Source organism: Tupaia chinensis, unplaced genomic scaffold (assembly GCF_000334495.1).
Source record: "Tupaia chinensis unplaced genomic scaffold, TupChi_1.0 Scaffold138910_1, whole genome shotgun sequence".
Lineage (NCBI taxonomy): Eukaryota > Metazoa > Chordata > Mammalia > Scandentia > Tupaiidae > Tupaia > Tupaia belangeri.
Genome location: NW_006198801.1, coordinates 1,334,347 through 1,354,391, shown reverse-complemented (window position 1 = coordinate 1,354,391; position 20,045 = coordinate 1,334,347). Strand labels below are relative to the sequence as shown.

At 50.9% G+C, this 20,045-nt stretch overlaps 1 protein-coding gene across 1 annotated transcript in view; it reads right to left on the bottom strand.

Moving 5' to 3' along the window:
• Window positions 1-20,045, bottom strand: part of RYR1 (ryanodine receptor 1) — a 180,225-nt gene that overhangs the window by 103,811 nt on the left and 56,369 nt on the right. Inside the window, 21 exon segments of the mRNA XM_027765622.1 lie at window positions 287-410; window positions 761-836; window positions 940-1,014; window positions 1,432-1,572; window positions 1,719-1,808; window positions 2,030-2,108; window positions 2,220-2,383; window positions 2,744-2,884; window positions 4,208-4,298; window positions 4,389-4,569; window positions 4,572-4,605; window positions 6,509-6,678; window positions 6,759-6,879; window positions 7,439-7,547; window positions 7,830-8,016; window positions 8,200-8,335; window positions 9,806-9,900; window positions 11,661-11,793; window positions 11,881-11,995; window positions 13,226-13,499; window positions 16,391-16,537. Of these exon segments, the coding sequence (XP_027621423.1) occupies window positions 287-410; window positions 761-836; window positions 940-1,014; window positions 1,432-1,572; window positions 1,719-1,808; window positions 2,030-2,108; window positions 2,220-2,383; window positions 2,744-2,884; window positions 4,208-4,298; window positions 4,389-4,569; window positions 4,572-4,605; window positions 6,509-6,678; window positions 6,759-6,879; window positions 7,439-7,547; window positions 7,830-8,016; window positions 8,200-8,335; window positions 9,806-9,900; window positions 11,661-11,793; window positions 11,881-11,995; window positions 13,226-13,499; window positions 16,391-16,537 (2,683 nt within the window).

Genomic DNA, 20,045 nt, shown 5'->3' with positions numbered 1-20,045 from the left:
GCCTCAGGAACTGGCTGGAGAAAGCCCCCCCCCCCTCCCCAGGCTCCGCCTCCTTAGCTTCCCTGGCCCCGCCTCCTCACGGCCACACCACTTTATTCTGGGCCCTGTGACCGCCTCCTCCGAGCCCCACCCTCTAAGTCTAACTTCCCTCTCTGGCCCTGCCTCCTTAAGGCCACACCCTTTTATCTGCCTCCTCCCCTCGGCAGCTTAGCTTCTAGCACCGTCCACCCTGCAGGTTCCTCCCACGTTCCCCACAACTCTCTGGCCTGCCTCCCCGCCAGCATGCCTAGTGACCGCATAGCCGTTCATCTGTAGGAACTTCAGCAGCTCCTGGGCCTTCTCGCGATCTCGCGCCTTCTCCTTGGCCGTGAGAGTGTCATAGGGGACCAGCAGAGGGTGGGTCCCACCTCCTAGGAAGGCAAAGACCATAAATCAAGGGGCTGTGGAGGACCCAGGCCGTGGTCCTTAAAGTGGTTCTTGGAGTTGAGGGCGTGCCAAAGTTCTAGTCATAAAGATGAACATAAGACTAAGGGGAACCGCTTTCTCACACTTGTCACGGCCTCACCACAGCCCTCCAGGGGTAAGCATTGCGATTCTCAATCTACAGATGGAGAAAGTGTCAAGGGGTGAGGTGGGGTAAGAGCGATTGTTCAGAGTCGCACAGTGCCGCCATGACTGTGATCAAGGACCCGGTGACTCTGGAGCCTACAACTAGAGGACTATGGAGGAGGGGGACCGTGCAGGGAAGAGGCACACTCACCTTTGGCCTCCAGCTCCTGTTTCTTCTTCCGCCCCCATGTGTTGTGATAATTTTCTGCCAGTTGTTCTGCCATGGCCTGGGAGTGGATCCAAGTGGGTTAGGTCAAGGGTCAGATTCAGAAGATGCCCCAGAGCCAACAGACTCCTCAAGACCTCCAAATAAAGCATGAGGGGTCTCACCTGCAGCTCTCGGGATAGGGTGACGCCACTAAGGTCGGGGGGCTGAGGGTTGTAGCCTTCTCGTGGATCGTAGGTCTTGGAGGACATAGTGCAGGTGGGGGACTGGATGGGTTAGCAGCAAGCCCAGGCCGGCCCCTCTACTAGGCTCCAGGCCCAGCCCATTCTTCCCCCACTCCCCTCCCCTGGCCCTAGACCCTTCGTCTACCAGCTTCCTCTGTGTCCTCTCCTCAAGGCCTGGTCTCTAAACTTCCCTTCCCTTCTCTCTTCTGCCTTTTGCAATCTTTTAGACCCAGGCCCTTCATTTTCCTAATCTCTCAGACTTCTGCAAGTCTCTCCTGGCCTCACTCCCTAACCAGACCTCACCTCCCTTCCATGACCCCACTCCTCCAGCAGTCCTACCTCCTGAGTGGCCCCACCCTCTCCCGGCCCCACCCCTTACACTAGACCCTCACCCACTGGGGACCCTGCCCTCTGCCTGGGCCCTGCCTTCACCTGGGCCGTTTGTGATATCTTCCTTGTTTTTTTCTTCTCCGTCTTTTCCTCTTCACCCTCCCGGGCCTTCTCAATTGTCCATTCCCAGGCAATCATAGCCTTCAAGGACTCCTTGATGGGCCAGCGGTAAATCTCTTTGTCCTGGGGTGGAAAGGAGGATTGGCAGTTGGTGGAATGGGGCCAGAACAGTGGTGGGATCACCAACCATGTGGATAGGAACCGGTCCAGTTTGGATTTGAACCAGTCTCAATTTGGTCCCCCGGTAGTGGGCCCCAAGACTTGGTCACCTTCTCAGAAAATGTCTTGTAGGGCCTCAGCATGGGGTGGGTCTTCAGCTCCTCATCTATGTTCTCTCCATAGGACCAGTTGTTCTGGATCTGGAGGTGGTGAGGTGACAGGCAGAGGCTGGATAGGGGGTAGGCAGCCACCTGGGGGCTATGGGGGGAGGGACCCTGGAGGAGTTAGGGAATCCCAGGGAAAGCTACAGGTCTTCAGAAGACTTGGGGACTCCGAGAAACCCAGAGCCTGGGGAAAGTTGGGGTCTTTAGGAAGGCCACTGGGGTGGTGGCTCCTGGGGAAAGAGGAGCCTGGTGCCAACCTTGTCGAAGGCCCACTTCTCGTGCGTGTACTCTGCAAACTTGTTAATGAAGGAGTCGAGCTTCTCCGGGATGATCACACTGTCGGGGGAGAGGGTCAGCAGATTCAGGGGCTGGGCCACCCTCTACCTCTGAAACCTCCCCCTCTTACCAGTGCCCCAGCTGTATCCCCCTCCTGTCCCCAGGCCTCACTTGAGGGTCTCCACAGGCCGGGGATCGAAGTTGCCTTCAGCGTCCACTGTGGCCTTTTTCTCAGCCTTGGATGAGTATGAGGCATCCACGTAGTCGGGGGGCAGAGCCCCTGCGATGGCGCATAAACAGGGCATGGCCATGCGGTACAGCTCCTGGTCATACTTCTGGGGATGCCAGGGGTGGGTGGGGATAGCAGGTCACTGCAGGCCTGGCTGAGCTTCAAACCCTGGAGCCCCAGGACCTCGAACTCACACCCTCCATCATCAGCCATCCTCTCTGAATGCCAAAGCCTGAAACGTCCCGCTCTCTGAAACTCAGACCTCAGACTACTGGACCCTCACATCACCCACTTATTACCCCCTCCAAGTCCCCACACTAGAGGCCCATCCCCTCTTCCATAGTCTCCAAACTGAAGCCCCAACCCTGGATCCAAACCTGCAGAATAGTCTCTCTCCCTGAACCCCACTAATTTGTGCCCCAAACTCTTTACACAGGCCCCTTTGGGGACTCCCTGATGCCCAGACCTTATGGGCCAGAGAGTCAAAGATGCCCCAGAAGAGTTTACGAGTGAGGTGCAGCTCTTCCTCCGAGGTGACCCCAAAGTTGGCCCAGCCTGTGGGGAGGCAGTAGTACTTCCAACAGCGCTCATAGTGGTTGGTGAGGAGCTGGGTGAGACCAAAACAGGGGAGGAATAAGCAAATGGCAGGTAAATGAAGGCCCATGGAGGCTAGAGGGTGCCAGCATTTCTAAATTATAAAGTAGGTCGGGACCAGCAGTTGCAGTAATGGCTATGTCGCTGGACTCCTATGTAGTTGACCATGGTTCTAGTCCCAGACTCAGTGTCTTAAACTCATGCTGGGCGTGTGTGTGTGTGTGCATGCCCAAGATACAGAGAGGAGAATGAAGGAGAAGAGATTGTGGTGTGGCCATCTCTGTCTCTATCTTTCTGGTGAGCACATGCGCCCTATAGCAAAAAACCTCTTAAAAAAGTATAAAGTAGGTGGGGTATGCAAATTATATGCAAATAAGGACAGAATGGTGTGTTTATTAGACGTGGTCCTGGACAGTGTATTTAATTTATGCAAATTTAACAATCTAATTTAGAATTAAGATGGGCAATAAATTAGAGCTGGATTTGTGGGTGTTGCTTTGTACAAATAAGCATGTTAATTTTAAAAAAAGATTTATTTATTTCATTTTATTTATTATTATTTTTTAATTCGGCCAGAGAGAGAGAGAAAGGGAAAGTGAGAAAGCAAGCCTCCAGGTCTGAGATTCAAACCACAATTGGTAATGTAGGAGTCCAGCACCTTAACCACCACTTCATCTGCCAGCCCCTAGCATGTTAATATTAATCAATGGGTAGGGTAGGGTAATCTACATATGGGCAAATAAATGGGGCAACCTATGCATATGCAAATTAACATGTCAAATAGAGGCAGCACTCCATGCAAATATATGGTAATTGGGAAGAGGGCCTCCACCATTCAATATGCAAACTTGAAATAAGGGCTGATTTAGATGTATTATGCAAAATACTCAAGATATCTCAGCGTGTGTGTGGGGGTATCTCCTTATGCAAATTAGCATGCAAATGAAAAACCAAGAGAGATAGTGTGCAAATATTCGGAATAGATGTAGTACTGTTTATTCAAATAAATGCACTCATTTGAATAGTGGCAGTCTAGGCGTGCGAGTAAACATGCTAATTAGGGAAAGTAGTGTGTCCCATATGAATACATGCTAAATAAAGCAGGGGTTGGCTCACTGTTGGGCAAATTAAATGCTAATTAGAGAATGTTAGTGGTACCAATGACGCAGAGCAAAATGTCTTGGGAATCCTAGCATGCAAATGAGGAGGCTAAGAGGTATCTATGGGGACGCTGCCTGGACTGGGCAGTTATCAATGATATCAATGATCCCCCTAGTTCAAGGACAGAGCAAGCCAGGGGCAGAGCAAGCAAATGGTAAAGAGGGCTTGCGCTCACCTTGAGTGGCATCTTGGCGAACTCGTTAAGGATGGGCACATCAAACACCAGGCGCCGCAGCAGGTGCTGCAGCATCGATGGGCGGATATACCTGCCAGGGTTGTGCACAGAGAGCGGTGGGACTTCTTTCTAGAGGTCCGCCCCACCCCGTGGCCCCACTCACATCCCACTCCCACCCCACCTGCAGAGAGCCATGAGGCAGTCCTCGATGACGTCACGCTGCGCCTTGGTGAGCGAGCGGCCACGGGACAGGCGGTACACGGTGTGAAGCATGGAGTCCACCATGATGGCGCGGTGCTCAGTTCCCGCAAAGAGTGGTGCACACTTTGTGATGAGCGGCAGCACCGCCAGGCACAGGTAGTCAGTGCCAGCGCCATCTCCGTGGTGCTGAAAGTGGCCTGGAGCATAGGGTGGGGACATCAGGCCCGCTCTCCACCCTTAGGGACTGCTCTGGCACCTGCCCTGGACAACTTGGGGAAAAGGGACCAGGCTTCTTAGCATTCTCCCAGACCTGCTCCTCCCTGCCCCTTATACTTTGGATTATGCAAAATTTTAAACATATATAAAAGTTCATGAACTAATCAATGAACCCCTTTACCTAGATACGGCTGTCCTGCAAATAACTACTGACCTCTGAATGTTTGTTTTCCCTCTAACCTTCACCTTTTGTCTGTGATATTTTCATGCAAGCCTCAGCCACATACCATTTTACCTACAGGTACATAAATATGTATCTCCATGCAGACACATAGGCCTTTAAAATGCTCATGGAAAAATGCACATTAAGAAAAAGCTATGCAGGGGCCAGCAGTTAACGTAATGGCTATGTCACTGGACTCCCATGCAATCAACCGCGGTTTGAGTCCCGGACCTGGCGGCTTAAATTCACGCCAGGTGGGTGGGCGTGCGTGCCCAAGATCCCGAGAGGAGAATGAGAAGGGATTGCGGCGTGGCCCTCCCCCCTGGGGGGTGATTTCTCGCTTTCTGTCTGTCTCTCTCTGTCTTTCTGACGAGCGCATGTGCCCTATAGCAAAAACCTTTCCAAAAAAAAGAAAAAGAAAAAGCTATGCATAAATTTCCAAAATTTTTTGCACCAAAATAAACTCATACCTTCCTTGCATTTTTCCACACACTGTTTGAAGTCCCCCAGACTTCTGTTTAGCGGTCCAGGCTACCATTATCATGCTTAATAGAATTAAGGTCCTCTTTATATTCATGATTAACTTTCTCCAGTTATCTCAAAAACTGTTCACATGTAGCTGGGATTATTTGGATAAGGGTCCCTGGGAAATCCACGTACTGCATTTGGCTGAAAGGTCTGTTTTTTCCATTTGTAACTGTCCCTTTCCTCTCTTTTTCAGTGCTATTTATTTTTTTCTGGAGAAACTGGGTCATTTGTCTAGGAGACTCAGGCTGGTCACTTTCTTGTGGCATCAGTTAACTTGTTCCCCCGGCACCTCAGATTTGCTCTAAACTGGGGTTACAGATTCAAATCCCAACATTCCGTTTCCTGGCTAATTTCAAGCAGTGTTTCTCCCAATTTAAGAAGAGCCTTCTTTGCACCAAGCTCACCCCTCCAGCAATCATCTGTACCCCCACCAGCAACTCGAGTGAAGAATCAGTCACTCCTCGCTGTCTCCAATATCTCACCTCTAAGGTTCTTTTAAACTCTCTCCAGGAAGGCTTTTGCCCCAACACCTTGCTGAAACTGCTTGTGGGGGTTACGTTTTGCTAAACCAGTGGTCAGCTCTTAGTCCTCAACTTTTTTTTTTTGAGAGGTCTCTGCTACAGGGTGTATATGCGCTCATCAGAGAGACAGAGAGACAGAAAGCGAGAAATCACCCCCAGGGAGGATGGCCACGCCGCAATCCCTTCTCCTCCGTTCTCCTCTGAGGATCTTGGGCACGCACGCACATGCGCCCGGCATGAGTTTTAGCCACCGAGTCTGGGACTTGAACTGCGGTTGACTACGTGGGAGTCCAGTGACATAGCCATTATGCTAACTGCTGGTCCCAGTCCTCAACTTCTTCAGCTTGTCCTCTTCTGCTACTACGATGGTTGTCTGTGCACACGTCTTTAGGTGTCCGGTGCCAAACCACTGAGAGTTCTCACTCCTATACACCTTCCCCCAGAACTCAGACTTGTTCTTGGTTTCTGTTTTCAATCTCGATGGTAGTGGGAGGGCTATGATCTGTACCCAATCCCGAGGCCAACAAAAATGCTGCTGCTGTGATCCCACGACCCATCTCGCGCTCCTCCCTGGAGGCGGGGAGGGTGGTCCTGCTGGCGTGGGCTGCTCACCGTGTCCAGTGAGGCAGCTGCCCTCATGTCGGGCAGGAAGCCCACATCCAGCACGTGCAGTAAGAAGTCCTGGTTCTCAATGCCGTACACACGGTCCAGGAAGAGCACCATGGATGCCTTGTGGTCCGGCACAAAGGATGCTGACATCTTCGGCTGTACCAGAGCCCCGTCTACAGGCAAAGAGGGCAGGGGTCAGGGATGCCCTGTGGGCCCATGGGCTCCTTCGCCCACCTCCTTCTGTCATGAGTACCTTTGCCCAGGGTAGGGATCTGCAGCGGCAGGCTGATGATGCCCACGAGGTCATCCAGCGGCACGAGGGAGCGTAGGATGGCACGGATCCGCAGGGCCTCACCCTTGCCAGCTTGGATTAACTGGGGTGGGGGTTGGACATGTCACTGAGCACCCTGAGTCCTATTTGATTATCTTTCCATTCCATACCGTCCTGGAACACTGGCAGCTGGGGCCAGCCTCCTCCAAAGGCTAGCTCTAGAATTTCAGGCCCAACCCTCTGCATACACTGCCCCATCCTGCCCCAAATCCTCTGCCTGTGCCTCCCCGTTCAGTACCTACTCCCCTACCTATGCCCCCATCCAACCCTGATCACTCTGCCTGTGCCCCCCAGTCCAGCCCTGACTCCCTCTGACTGTGCCCCCCCATCCAGCCCCCATCCTTCTACATGAGCCCAACCCCCATCTAGCCTGGACCCCTCTGTCTATGCCATTCCACCCCAGCCCTGACCCCTCCAGCTGTCTCTGTCTCCCTTCTCCTGCAGGCCCTTGGGCTGTGTTAGTCACTGCCATGTCCCCAGCACTGCCTAGCCCAGGACTACCACATAGCGAGACCTCAACATGGAGCTGAGTGAGGTTCGAGGTTGGCCACCCAAGCCCCACCCCACCCCAGTCCACTCCACGCTGGCCTTCCAGGTCTCACATGCATCTCTGGTGCACAGCGTCCCAGCAGGTCAATCAGGGCGGCGTAGAAAGACATGATGGCATGTCCCAGGTGTACCCGGTTTTCTTCCGGGGGCTCCTCACCGAAGCTGGAGGGAAAGGTGGGTGGTGTGGGGAGGCAGCAAGGGGGTTGGGAGGCTGGGCTGTCCTATCAAGGAGTGGGCTGAGGGGCTGGCAGGTGGTGTGGTGGTTGGGGCGCTGGACTCCCACATGGCCAACCATGGTTCGAGTCCCAGACCTGGTGGCTTCACTTCTCACTTTCCCTCCCTCTCTCTCTCACTCTGTCCCTCTCTGACTATTTTTAAAATGAATAAATAAAGTTAAATAAAATAATTCTTCAAAAAAAAAAAGGAGTGGGCAGGGAGACTCACTGCTCACGCCGCCGATCCCTGCGGACACCTGGGCCGTCCCGCGCTGGGTCCTCAGAGATGCGGATGGCCTCTTCAATGGCAGCCAGCAGCCCGGAGCCCCCCTCACCCCGAAGGGCAGGCCCGAAGCACTCGGGCTTACGGATGAGTAGGCGCACCACCACGTTGGCATTCTCCTCCACACTCTCGCCTGGCCACCGGGCAGGGTCAGGAGATCTCATGAGGCACCACCCAGGGACCCACTCAACACCTCTCAAGGGGTACGCCAGGCCCTGATTCCCCCCACCCCTTGCCCAGGGTGTGAACTATCACCTCAAGGAGGCTTTGGCCAGTGACCCCCCGCCTCCTGCACTGCCCCTCTCCCCCGCCTCACCGTTGACAAAGACAGCGAAGCGCAGGAAGTCCAGGTAGCGCTCACCGCCACAGGGGTTCCAGCCAATGTCTGGGTACCCTTTGGCCAGCAGCATGGGGCAGCTTTGGAGGCCGCAGCCTGCCAAGTAGGACACAACCTAGGAAGTGATCAGAGCGGGCTCAGCCAGAGGCCAGATCCACACCACCTCCTCCCCAAGGCTCAGGTCTCTGCCCATCCCAGAGATTCATCTCTGTCTGATCCATCTCTGGTCCCATCCATCCTATTCTCCCACCTGGACCATCGAGCAGCCTCCTCCCTGGGCTCCCTGCTCCAGTCCTAATGCCGTTCCCTTAGTCTATCCTCAATAGGCCAGAGAGACCTAGTAGGCACCTCAGTCAGGTCACGTCATTCCTCTGCACAGGACCTCCTGACTCCATCCTACTCAGGGCAAAAGCCAGGTCTCTGCCGTGCCCTCCAAGATTCCACACGACCCGCCCATCACCCCACCGCCCTTGGAGTTTCTCTCCTCTTTTTCCCCTCCTTCACACTTGTCACAAGCTAATGCTTTATCTATCTTGTTTGTTATCCATCCTCCCCAGTAGAACGAGAACTTCATTCACGAGGACAGGGACCTCTGGTTGCCACACTCCTATTGCCTTGGACTGGTCCCGACATAACGAGGGGACTTCAGAAAGTTTGTGGGAGAAAAATTGAATTAAAGCGTGAAGTTATTCTGGGGCAAAAAAAATTTGAAATCTACGCATAGTTTTTTTTGGGGGGGAGGGGTTTTTTTTTGGTTTTGGTTTTGGTTTTGCTATAGGGCGCGTGTGCTTGCCAGGCAGACAGAGAGAGACAGAGAGACAGAAAGCGAGAAATCACCCCCCCGGGGGTGGGGATTGCCATGCCGCAATCCCTTCTCCTCCATTCTCCTCTTGGGATCTTGGGCACACACGCACACGCGCCCGGCATGAGTTTTAAGCCACCAGGTCCGGGACGCAAACCGCGGTTGACTACATGGGAATCCAGCGACATAGCCATTACGCTAACTGCTGGTCCCCTACGCATAGTTTTTTCATCATGTGCCTTTTCCATGAACTGTTTGCACACCCTTCAGCTAGGGGGTGCACAATAAACACTCGTTAAGTGAAAAATGATATACTAGCGGCTGTTAGTGAGTGCTTATGGTCTCCTAAGTGCTTTCATGGATTAACTTATTTACTCCTCAGAACATCTCTATGAAGCGGTTTCTATGCATTGTGCAGAAGAGGTGACCGAGGTCTGGAGACTCCAAGTCACTTGTTGCAGGTCACACACCAAAGGAGCAGGGAGAACCTGAGTCGTGGAGCTGTGGAGCCCGTGTGCTTCACCACCACACGCAGAAACAGAGGCAGAGAGGGCCAAGAAACGAGCCAGGGCCCCACTGGGGAGGCACAGAACACGGCTCTGCACCCAGCCACGGAGTGCCCCGGGAAATGACCAGCTGGGCGCTGCTTTCTCCCTGCAAATGATTCCCCTCTGATTCCAGAGTCACCCCCAGAATGGGTCCAGAAGCGACAAGTGCCCCAGCCAGCCAGGGAGGGAACAGCCTTCCTCCTCAGGCCAGGGGCCCAACCCCCCCCTGCCGCACCTTTTCCAGGTCTTGCTCCTGCAATGCCAAGGCCAGCTCATTGTTGTCGATGACGGAGGCAGCTGCCACGTCCAGGGGCGTGGAGCCCTGCATGCCTGTGGGGGCGGGAGGTGGTGAAAAAGCCCCCTGTCAGGGACGGCCATGCTGCAATCCCTTCTCCATTCTCCCCTCAGGATTTTGGCATGCATGCACACATGCGAGGTGTGTTTCTCAAGCCGCTGGGTCCGGAACTCGTACTCCATGACTGGCCATGTGAGACTGAGTCACCCTAAGCACCATGCCACAGGCTGGTCTTTTTTTTCTTTTTTTTTTTTAATTACCAGAATAGTTACGCGCCCACCAGAGAGGGACAGAACGAGAAAGAAAACACCTTCCGGTGAACTGTGGTCACGCCACAATCCCTACTCTTCCATTTCTCCATCCTATTGGGATTTGGGGCATCCATACACATGTGCCTGGTATGTTTTTCAAGCTGCTGGGACTTTTTTGTTGTTGTTGGAGAGGTTTTTCTATAGGGCACATGTGCTCGCCAGAAAGAGACAGAGAGACAGAAAGCGAGAAATCACCCCCCGGGGGGATGGCCATGCCACAATCTCTTCTCCTCCATTCTCCTTTTGGGATCTTGGACACACACGCACATGTACCCAGCACGAGTTTAAGCCACCAGGTCCAGGACTCAAACCGCGGTCGACTACATGGGAGTCCAGCAACATAGCCATTACGCTAACTGCTGGTCTCCAAAGCTGCTGGGACTTTTAATTGTCCAATTGGCTGTGTGGGATCCAGCTCCCTTAACCACTAGGCCCCAGGTCCAGCCGAAGAATGTCCTTTGAAGGTCTGTGCTACCTGTCTCACTCCTGTCTGTCTCACCTCCCCAATAAGCCCTCCCTGACTGCCCCATTTTCAGCCTGGGGCAGGTACCTTCTCTGGTCTGTGTTTCCCCATCCTAGTCCATACCACTCTGAGCTGTCACTGACTGGGATGGGTCTACCCCGCCCTTTCTTTCTTTTTTTTTTGGAGAGGTTTTTGCTGTAGGGTGTGTACGCTCGCCAGAAAGACAGAGACAGAGACAGAAAGCAAAAAATCACCTCCCCAGGGGGGATGGCCGCGCCACAATCCCTTCTTCTCCATTCTCCTCTCAGGATCTTGGGCACACACACACGCATGCCCAGCGTGAGTTTAAGCCGCCAGGTCCGGGACTCGAACTGCGGTCGAGTACGTGGGAGTCCAGTGACATAGCCATTGCGCTAACTGCTGGTCCCAGGTCTGCCCTTTCTACTGTACTCTGACTGGTAAGGGCCAGGAAGGGCTGTCTGGGTCACTATTGTATCTCCAGCACTACTCATGGCAGGGCCAGAGCCAGTGTATGGTAAACGTGTTTGGGGGCCAGTAGGTGATGCAGTGACTAAGGCACTGGACCACATGGCCGACTGTGGTTCAAGTGCCGGACCTCGTGGCTTGGTTTCTCACTTTTCCTCTCTCTCTTCCCAGTGAATTAAAATAATAATAATAATAATAATAATAATAATAATAATATAAATAAATAAGTAAATAGGGAGCCAGCGAGTGGCATTGTGGTTAAGAGCACTGGACTCCCACATGATCATGTAGTTCGAGTCCTGAACTCAGTAGCTTGCTTTCCCACTTTCTCTCTCTTGCTCTCGCTCTCACTGTCCCTCACTGGTCAAGTTAAAATAAATAAATAAATTTAAATAAAATAATTATTTTAAAAATAATAATAAATAAATAAAACTAAATAATTCTTTTTTTAAAAGTGTTTGTTGAATGAGTGTATGACCTGTCAGGGTGGGAAAGGTCTAGACGGGCTGCCAGGAGTGGGCTCAGGGATTCTCACCCAGTCCGATGCCGCTGTTCTCCAGCAGGTAGCTCAGGTGGTCAAACATGGAGCGCTGGTTCTGCCGGCTGATGCGGCAGAAGTAGCAGAGGAAGCGGCAGCAGCTTGTCACCATCTTGGGGAAGCGGATCTCCTAGAGCGAGGACGGTGAGCCGTGGTCAGTGGGAGGCCTGCCATCTGCTGCCCACCGCAGAGCCCAGGGCCCCCTCAGACCTCTTACCTTGGATTCCCCACCCCCGAGCACGTTCACCATGACCTCCATGACGGTCTCGTGCATGCCCAGCGCCCTCATCAGGTTCGGGTGTTGGTAGAAGACTTTGTTGTTCATGATATTCCTGGCGAGGGGCAGAGCACACAGAGTCACCAGGAGCGGGGTGGGGCCAAGGTCCAGGGAGAGCCATCACCGGTCTGCCATCGCCATTATCGTAGGTTAGCATGGACTGACTGCTTCCTCTGAGCCTGGCACCACCCCCTTCTACGGATCTGAATTCACCCGATCCTTACACCCGCTCTGGGAGGCGGGAACACAATGAGGCCAATTTCACAGATAAGAAATTGAGGCATGGATCTGAGGGGAGTGCCCTTAGGTTGGAGATCTTTGTCGTGTTGCCCACTGTACCCACAAGTACCTAGAAAGGGCCTGGCACATAACAGGTGCATAAAAAATGCTTGCTGATTGGGACCAGCAGGTGGCATGGTGGTTAAGGCGCTGGACACTCCCACATGGCCAACCACGGTTCGAGTCCTGGACCTGGTGGCTTGCTTTCTCACTCCCCCCCCCCCAGCTGGTGGCTTGCTTTCTCACTCCCCCCACCCCAGCGTCTCCTTCTCTCTCTCTCTTTGGTCAAATTAAAATAAATGAATAAATAAAATTAAATAAATAAATATATGTATATAAAAAATATGCTTGCTGAGTGAAGGAAACATATTTGACACTAAATATCCAGTACTACCATAACAGTGAATACTCTTTTTTTTTTTTTTTCAGTTTTTCCCTTTCTTCTATGAGTTAGAGAGACAGAGAGTGAGAAAGACTGACCATATTTCCAACAGGGTCCCCACACCTTGAACCACCCCCAACATCAGCCAGCCCCAGATCATGGGTGCGCACATATTCAGCATGTTCAGGGACGATTCTAGGCGTGAACCCGGACCCCCATGTGGGTCGGCCGGGCAGAGAACAGTGGTGTCTCACCACTGCACCCATCAGGCTCCTACTACTACCATTTGCACGAGTTCACTGAAGCCACACCTCAGTTCTACAGAACAGGCTCTTCCCTATTTTGTAGATAACAGAACTGAAGCTCAGAAAAGGGAAACCTCTTGCTAAGAGTCATACAGTGAGTAGGAGCTGTTGTTTGGCGATGGGTGGAGGGGTAAAGGGAGGGGACATTACCCAGGAGGTTGGGCTGGCCGCTGGATAAAGCAGCGCATCACCCTGAGGATGGCCGGGAGTTAGGAGAAGGGGACGACATTGGACCTTACCCAGGGGGACTGGTTAGAGTCAGGAAGGCTCCCCAACCTTCCTGCGGGTGGGGTGGGGGAGGGGAGGGCTGGCACCTCACCCAATGCTCTGGATCATGAGGTTCTCCTCCTGGGGGCCCATCTGCACGATGAGCAGCGAGCGGATCTGGCCGAGGCACTCGAGCAGGCTCATGGTGTCGTCCACGGAGGATGGTGAGATGGTGTACGCCCGTGGCAGCGCCCGCAGCAGCTCACCGAGTCCGTCGTACTGCCGGTGCAGGAGGCTGAACATGGCGCGGACCAGCTCGGGGCTCTGCACGAAGTCCTCCTGGGCCCAGCGCACCACCGTGTGGGATACCAGCTCCTGCAGGGACTCTGGGAAGGGGACACACAGGTCAGAACGTTGTGCCAGGGCAGACTAACACACGAGGCCTTGAGCCAGAACGAGGAAAGGGCCCCTCTTTCCGGAAGGCTTCTCACTTACTAAATGCTTCCACCTTCCCTAGCATATTTTCTATTGTCCCAAAGTCTCCCAGACCATAAGGGCCCCCCCTCCAAGTTTCAGGAGGAAAACTGTGTAAGCACAAAATATCAGAGCACCATCAGAAGAATTTTAACATGTACTTTGGAAAACATTTGTTCTGTAAAAGTACTGCTGATTCTCAAAAAAGAGAAACAAAAGGACCAGCAGTTGGTGTAATGGCTATGCCGCTGGACTCCCATGTAGTCGACCATGGTTCAAGTCCCGGATCTGGTGGCTTAAACTCACAGTGGGCGTGGGTGCATGCGTGCCCAAGATCCCGAGAGAAGAATGGAGAAGGGATTGCAGCATGGCCATCCCCCCTGGGGGGTGATTTCTCGCTTTCTATCTCTCTGTCTCTCTGTCTCTCTGGCGAGCTCATGCACCCTATAGCAAAAACCTCTAAAAAAAAAAAAAGAGAGAGAGAGAGAGAGAAAAACAACACAAAAAAGCTGCGAGGACTTTGGTATCATTTGAAAATGATGTCAAAACAACTCTCCTAACCCTCCATCTCTCTGAACCCTCTTCCTTCCCTGAATTTCTGGGAGAGAAGAAAAGCATCTCTTGCATCACAGGGTTAAGAAAAATGGTGGACTGGGGGACCAGCAGTTATCGTAATGGCTATGTCACTGGACTCCCATGTAGCCGACCGTAGTTCGCGTCCTGGACCCAGTAGCTTAAAACTCACACCGGGCGCGTGTGCGTGCATGCCAAGATCCCGAGAGGAGAATGGAGGAGAAGGGACTGCAGTGTGACCATCCCCCCCTGGGGGGGGATTTCTCACTTTCTGTCTCTCTGTCTCTGTCTGTCTGGCGAGCACACGTGCCCTATAGCAAAAACCTCTCCAAAAAAAAAGAGAAAAATTGTGGACTAATATGGTGTTATGTAAACTATGTATTATTCACATCTAACAAGGACAGAGCCCCTGACATCGGTGCAGGTTTTATCCTGCAACAGTCAAGAACCTTTTGTTGGGGCTGGCAGGTGGCGTGGTAGTTAAGGGCATTGTTAAGGCCATGTGCTGGCATTCAACAATGCCGTTGATTCCTGGCCTTGGACACGCGAATCCTGCTTTCCTCTCGGCAGCCCGACGTGACTGGTCCTGTCACTTCCCTCCCCTCATCTCCCACCACTTGCTCCTGTGCTCACTCCGCTACAGCTGCAGTGGCCTGTAAACACACTCCAAGTACGTCCTGGCCTCAGGGGCCTTCGCTGGCTCTTCCCTTCCTACAAGTCATCCTTTCCCAGATCTCCGCACACTGCTCCCGTACTCCAACTCCTCCATTTCCGTCCCTCCCCCTCAGTTTTATTTTTCTTCTTAGCATCGATGATCACTTGGAAATGATATAGCTATCTTTGTACTTGTGGTAAAATTCTAAACTCCTCAAGAGCAGGAACTTTGACTACTCCCCCTACTGTAGTCTCCAGCCTCCCTAACAGTGCTTGATCCAGAGTTGACCCAACAAAAGGTTCTTTTTTTTTCTTAAAGAATTTTTCTTTCTTTCTCTCTCTCAACCGCGAGAGAGAGAGAAAAGGGGAAAGAAAGAAAGTGAGAAAGCCAGACTCTAGGTCCGGGACTTGAACCACAGTCGACCATGTGGGAGTCCAGCGCCCTTAACTACCATACCACCTGCCAGCCCAGCAAAAGGTTCTTGACTGTTGTAGGATAAAACCTGCACCAATGTCAGGGGTTCTGCCCTTGTTACATGTGAATAATACATAGTTTACATAACACCATATTAGTCCACAATTTTCCTTTTTCTTCTTCTTTTCTTTTTCTTTTTCTTTTTTTTTTTTTTTTTTTTTTTGAGAGGTTTTTGCTACAGGGCGCATACACTCGCCAGAAAGACAGAGAGACAGAAAATGAGAAATCACCCCCCAGGGGGGATGGTCACACAATTCTTTCTCCTCCATTCTCCTCTTGGGATCTTGGGCATGCATGCACATGCACCCAGTGTGAGTTTAAGCCATGGGGTCCAGTACTGGAACTGCAGTCGACTACATGGAAGTCCAGCAACATAGCCATTATACCAACTGCTGTTCCCTGGTCCACCATTCAACATGCAGTTCCCTGGCCCATCATTTTTTTTTTTTTTGGAGAGGTTTTTGCTATAGGGCACGTGCGCTCTCCAGACAGACAGAGAGAGACATAGAGATAGAAAGCGAGAAATCGCCACCCAGAGGGGACGGTCACGCCGCAATTCCTTCTCCTCCATTCTCCTCTTGGGATCTTGGGCATGCACGCATACGCACCCAGCGTGAGTTTTAAGCCACCGGGTCCAGGACACGAACCACGGTTGACTACGTGGGAGTCCAGCGACACAGCCATTACGCTAACTGCTGGTTCCTGGTCCACCATTTTTCACAACTGCTTTTCTGACCTGGTTAATCCCTGAACATGATCATTATCTCACCATAAGAGAAAAGAAGAACCAGGAAAAGCTGCAAGGACACAGAAGCCACAGTGGTACAGGAGTTGCCACGATCCCGAGACTGGATGTACATCTCTGCTGTGGCAGGCTGTACGCCACACAGGTCCAGCACCCATGATTTGCAGTCGCCACATTTGGGCCACACCTCCAACAGGCCTCTTCTCTTGCCCAGCCTTCCATTCTTCCTTTCTCATTCCTGTCTATCAATCCCTTCCTTTCGTTCTTCCTCCTGGCTTGTTCCAAAGACCGAGGCTCTCCAAGCACAGGGCTACCTTTCCCATCCCTTCCCTCTGCCCAGTGGCCCCAGTCCTCACGGGGTTTGCTCTCTTCAGCCGGAGGCTCCTCTTCAGGTTTCTCCTCCTCCTTCTTTACCAGTTTCACTTTCTCCAAAAGGCTCATTAGGCGGCTGCCCAGGGTGGTCTCTTCTTCAGGTTCCTCCTCCTCCCCATCCAGCTGAATTCCTGGAAGTGGCCAAGGAGAGAATGTTATTTATGTCTTAGCTTATTCGTGTGCTCAGTCATTTACTTCTTCATTAATTCCTCTGTTTGCTCATTCACTTCTCATTCATGCATGCATTCATAGAGTTTGTTGTTTATTTCTTTATGTGTTCATCTTTCATCTTATTAAATATTTGACTTTATTTTTTTTTAAATAAAATTCCTTTATTTATTTCATCTATGAGTGAGAAACAAGGAGCGAGACAGAAAGACAGCATCCCCCACAGTCTTGATGCTCTGATCTCACCACCCGCAGCTCCAACCTGCCCTGGGTTATGGGCAAGCATGTAGCCTTGTACTCAGGAAGGTCTCCAGAAGCAAGTCTGGAGCCTTCACATGTGGGTCAGCTTCATAGAACATCATGCTTTACTGCTATACCACCATCTGGCCCCTGATCATTTGACTTTTAAATAAGCGATTTCAAATATGTTCAAAGATCTAAAGGAAATCATGCCTGAAGAATTAAAGTGAAGTATAGTGACAGTGAGTCACTCAACGGAGAATATTAAAGAGGTAGATAAAAAGAAACATAATGGAATTGAAAAGTATGCTAGCAGGGGCCAGCAGGTGGCATGGTGGTTAAGGCACTGAACTCCCACATGGCCAACTGTGGTCCAAGTCTTGGACCTGGTGGATTGCATTCTTGCTTTCTCTCTCTCTCTGTCTCTCTCAGGTCAAATTAAAATAATAAGTAAAATTAAAATGAAATAATTCTTTCTCAAAAAAAAAGAAAAGTAAACTAGTTGAAATAAAAAGTCACCAGAACACTCTTGAATAACAGCATACTTAAGTCAACAGCATACCTAAGCTGGTAGGAGAAAGAATCAGTGAACCTAAAGGTAGGACATATAGCTTATCTAGTCTGACAAACATAAAAATTATTTAAATGAATTAAAATAAAAGAGTCTCAGAGACCTGTGGGGCGCCATTTCAATATATGCATAATGAGAGTCCCAGAAAGAGAGGAGAGAAAAGGACAGAAAAATATTTAAAGAAATATGTAATTGCCCAAAACTTTCCAATTACGATGAAAAATATTAATCTATACATCCAAGAAACTCAACAAACCCCAAATAAATAAATTCAAAGAGCTTCTCATCTAGGCACATCATACTCATCTGTTGAGAGGCAAAGAAACAGAAAATCTTTTTTTTTTTTTTTTTGAGAGGTTTTTCACTATAGGGCGCGTGCACTCACCAGAAAGACAGAGAGACAGAGAGACAGAAAGCGAGAAATCACCCCCCAGAGGGGATGGCCACGCCGCAATCCCTTCTCCTCCATTCTCCTCTCGGGATCTTGGGCACACATGCACACGCGCCCGCCATGGGTTTTAAGCCACCAGATCCAGGACGCGAACCGCGGTCGACTACGTGGGAGTCCAGCGACATAGCCATTACGCTAACTGCTGGTTCCCAAGAAAGAGAAAATCTTGACAGTAAGAGAAAAATGACTCAGGAGATACACGGGACTCTCAGAGAGATTATCAACTGACTTCCCATGAGGAATAATGGAGATTGGGGCCAGCAGGTGGCATGGTGGTTAAGGTGTTGGACTCCCACATGGCTAACAATGGTTTAAGTCCCCCTGGCAGCTTGTTTTCTAGCTTTCTCACTTTCACTCTCTCTTTGTCTCTCTCTGGTGAACACATGTACCTTATAGCAAAATTAAAACAATAATAAATAAGATTAAATAAATAATTCTTTTTTAAAAAATGAAGGCCATCCATCCATTCCTCCAGCCAGCCAGTTAGGTAGTCATCTGTCTACCAACCTTCAATTATCCATTCATCATCCTTCTCTTCATCTATCCATCCTGCTCTCCAGCTAGCCAGGCAGCCATCATATCACCCATTTCTTCATTCATACCTTCTTCTATTCATTAATTCACATACCCATTCATTTACCTCCCTTTAGTCATCCATTCATATATCCATCCACTCAAATAAACATATCCTCCCATTCATCATCTATCTGTTCACTAATTCTTTCATTCATTAATTCAACCAACAGTTATGTAAATCCAATACTATAGATCTTAATATTACGAAATCTTAGATAAACTTTAGGAGAGGTCTCAAGAGAAAGTGTGGGGAACAGGCATCTCTGATTCCCTCTCCTTACCACAGTGTGCTAGCAGGTCTTGGTGAAAGTCAAGCAAATCCTGTCGAATCTCTTCAGGGAGAGGGCAATCTTCCTCATCTGTACCATCTTTGAAGTGCAATAGCATGTTGATCTAGGAGAAGGTCAAAGGTATGAGACCCCAGAGCAGGAACTCTGAGATCAAGGATCAAAGATCCCATTTTAAGGCCCTGTCAAAGGTTATGAGTCAAAGTGTGAGTTAAAGAAGAATACCTGGGAGACTAGGGCTAGAGGTTTGAAAGGGGTCGGGTCAATCTGAGGTGACTCAGAAGTCAGGCTGGTTCACAGAGAAGTATGAGAGTAAGAGGTAAATATATCAGTAAGGTCAGGGGGCAAGCATGGGTATAGAGATTGAGGATCATGGTGGTAAGAGTTAGAGGAAAAACTGATATTGAAGTTTAGATGATAAGACCAGTAGGAATCAGGGGTCAGCAGACCTGCTCCTGGGGTGGGGAGCGGAACTCGCGGGTGCGTCTTGCAGTCTCAGCTGCGGACATGGTGAAGGCTTTCATGAGGAGGCCATAGCGGCCCCGCTGGTTGCCCTGGAGCTTATCCACATAGCGCTCTGCAAAGGCTGCCAGGGACTCCACACGGTGCTGCAGTTCCTGGTCACAGAAGTACTCCAGCAGATGGCACATCTGTGGGCAGAGAGGAGTGCAGTAGGAGGAATAGTGGTGAGACCGTCAGGACTTCCTTGGATTTCTCCTCCCTATGGTCTACCTTAGTCCAGTCAACTATGTCTTCTGCTTAGATACTTAAGCCAGGTTCCTCCAGAGTCTCATCGCACAGGGAAACCAGAAAGTCAGCCTCACCTCCACTGTTTTATGCATTTCCACAGTTCCTAACTGCCACAGGACAAAGTCTAGACGCATGCCCCACCAGATGGATGGAGGCTAGGAAACAGGAAGAACCAACCCACCTGTAACTTCACAGACTCTGGCAACTTCATCTGGAGCAGCCCCTCCTCCAAGCCTTCTTCTTTGTCTCCTTCTGCTGCCTCCTCTTCCTCTTTTTCCTCATCTTCCTTCTCCTGTGCCTCTTCCTCCTCATCCTCTTCCTTCTCCTCCTCATCTTCCTCTTCCCCCTCTTCCTCTTCCTCCTCGTCTTCCTCTTCTTCTTCAGTGAACACTTCGGGCTCAATCATCTTCAAGATCTGTTTTACATCCTCATCTCCAAAGACACCCATCACCTACAGGACAAAGTCTAGGTTCTACACTGTGGTTTGTAAGTCTCCCAAATCAGATCCTGGCTTTATATCCCAGACCTACTTTTCCTGCACATGCCCAATTCATTCTTGCACTGGCTGGATAAGATTCCTCCCACAAGCAGGGATC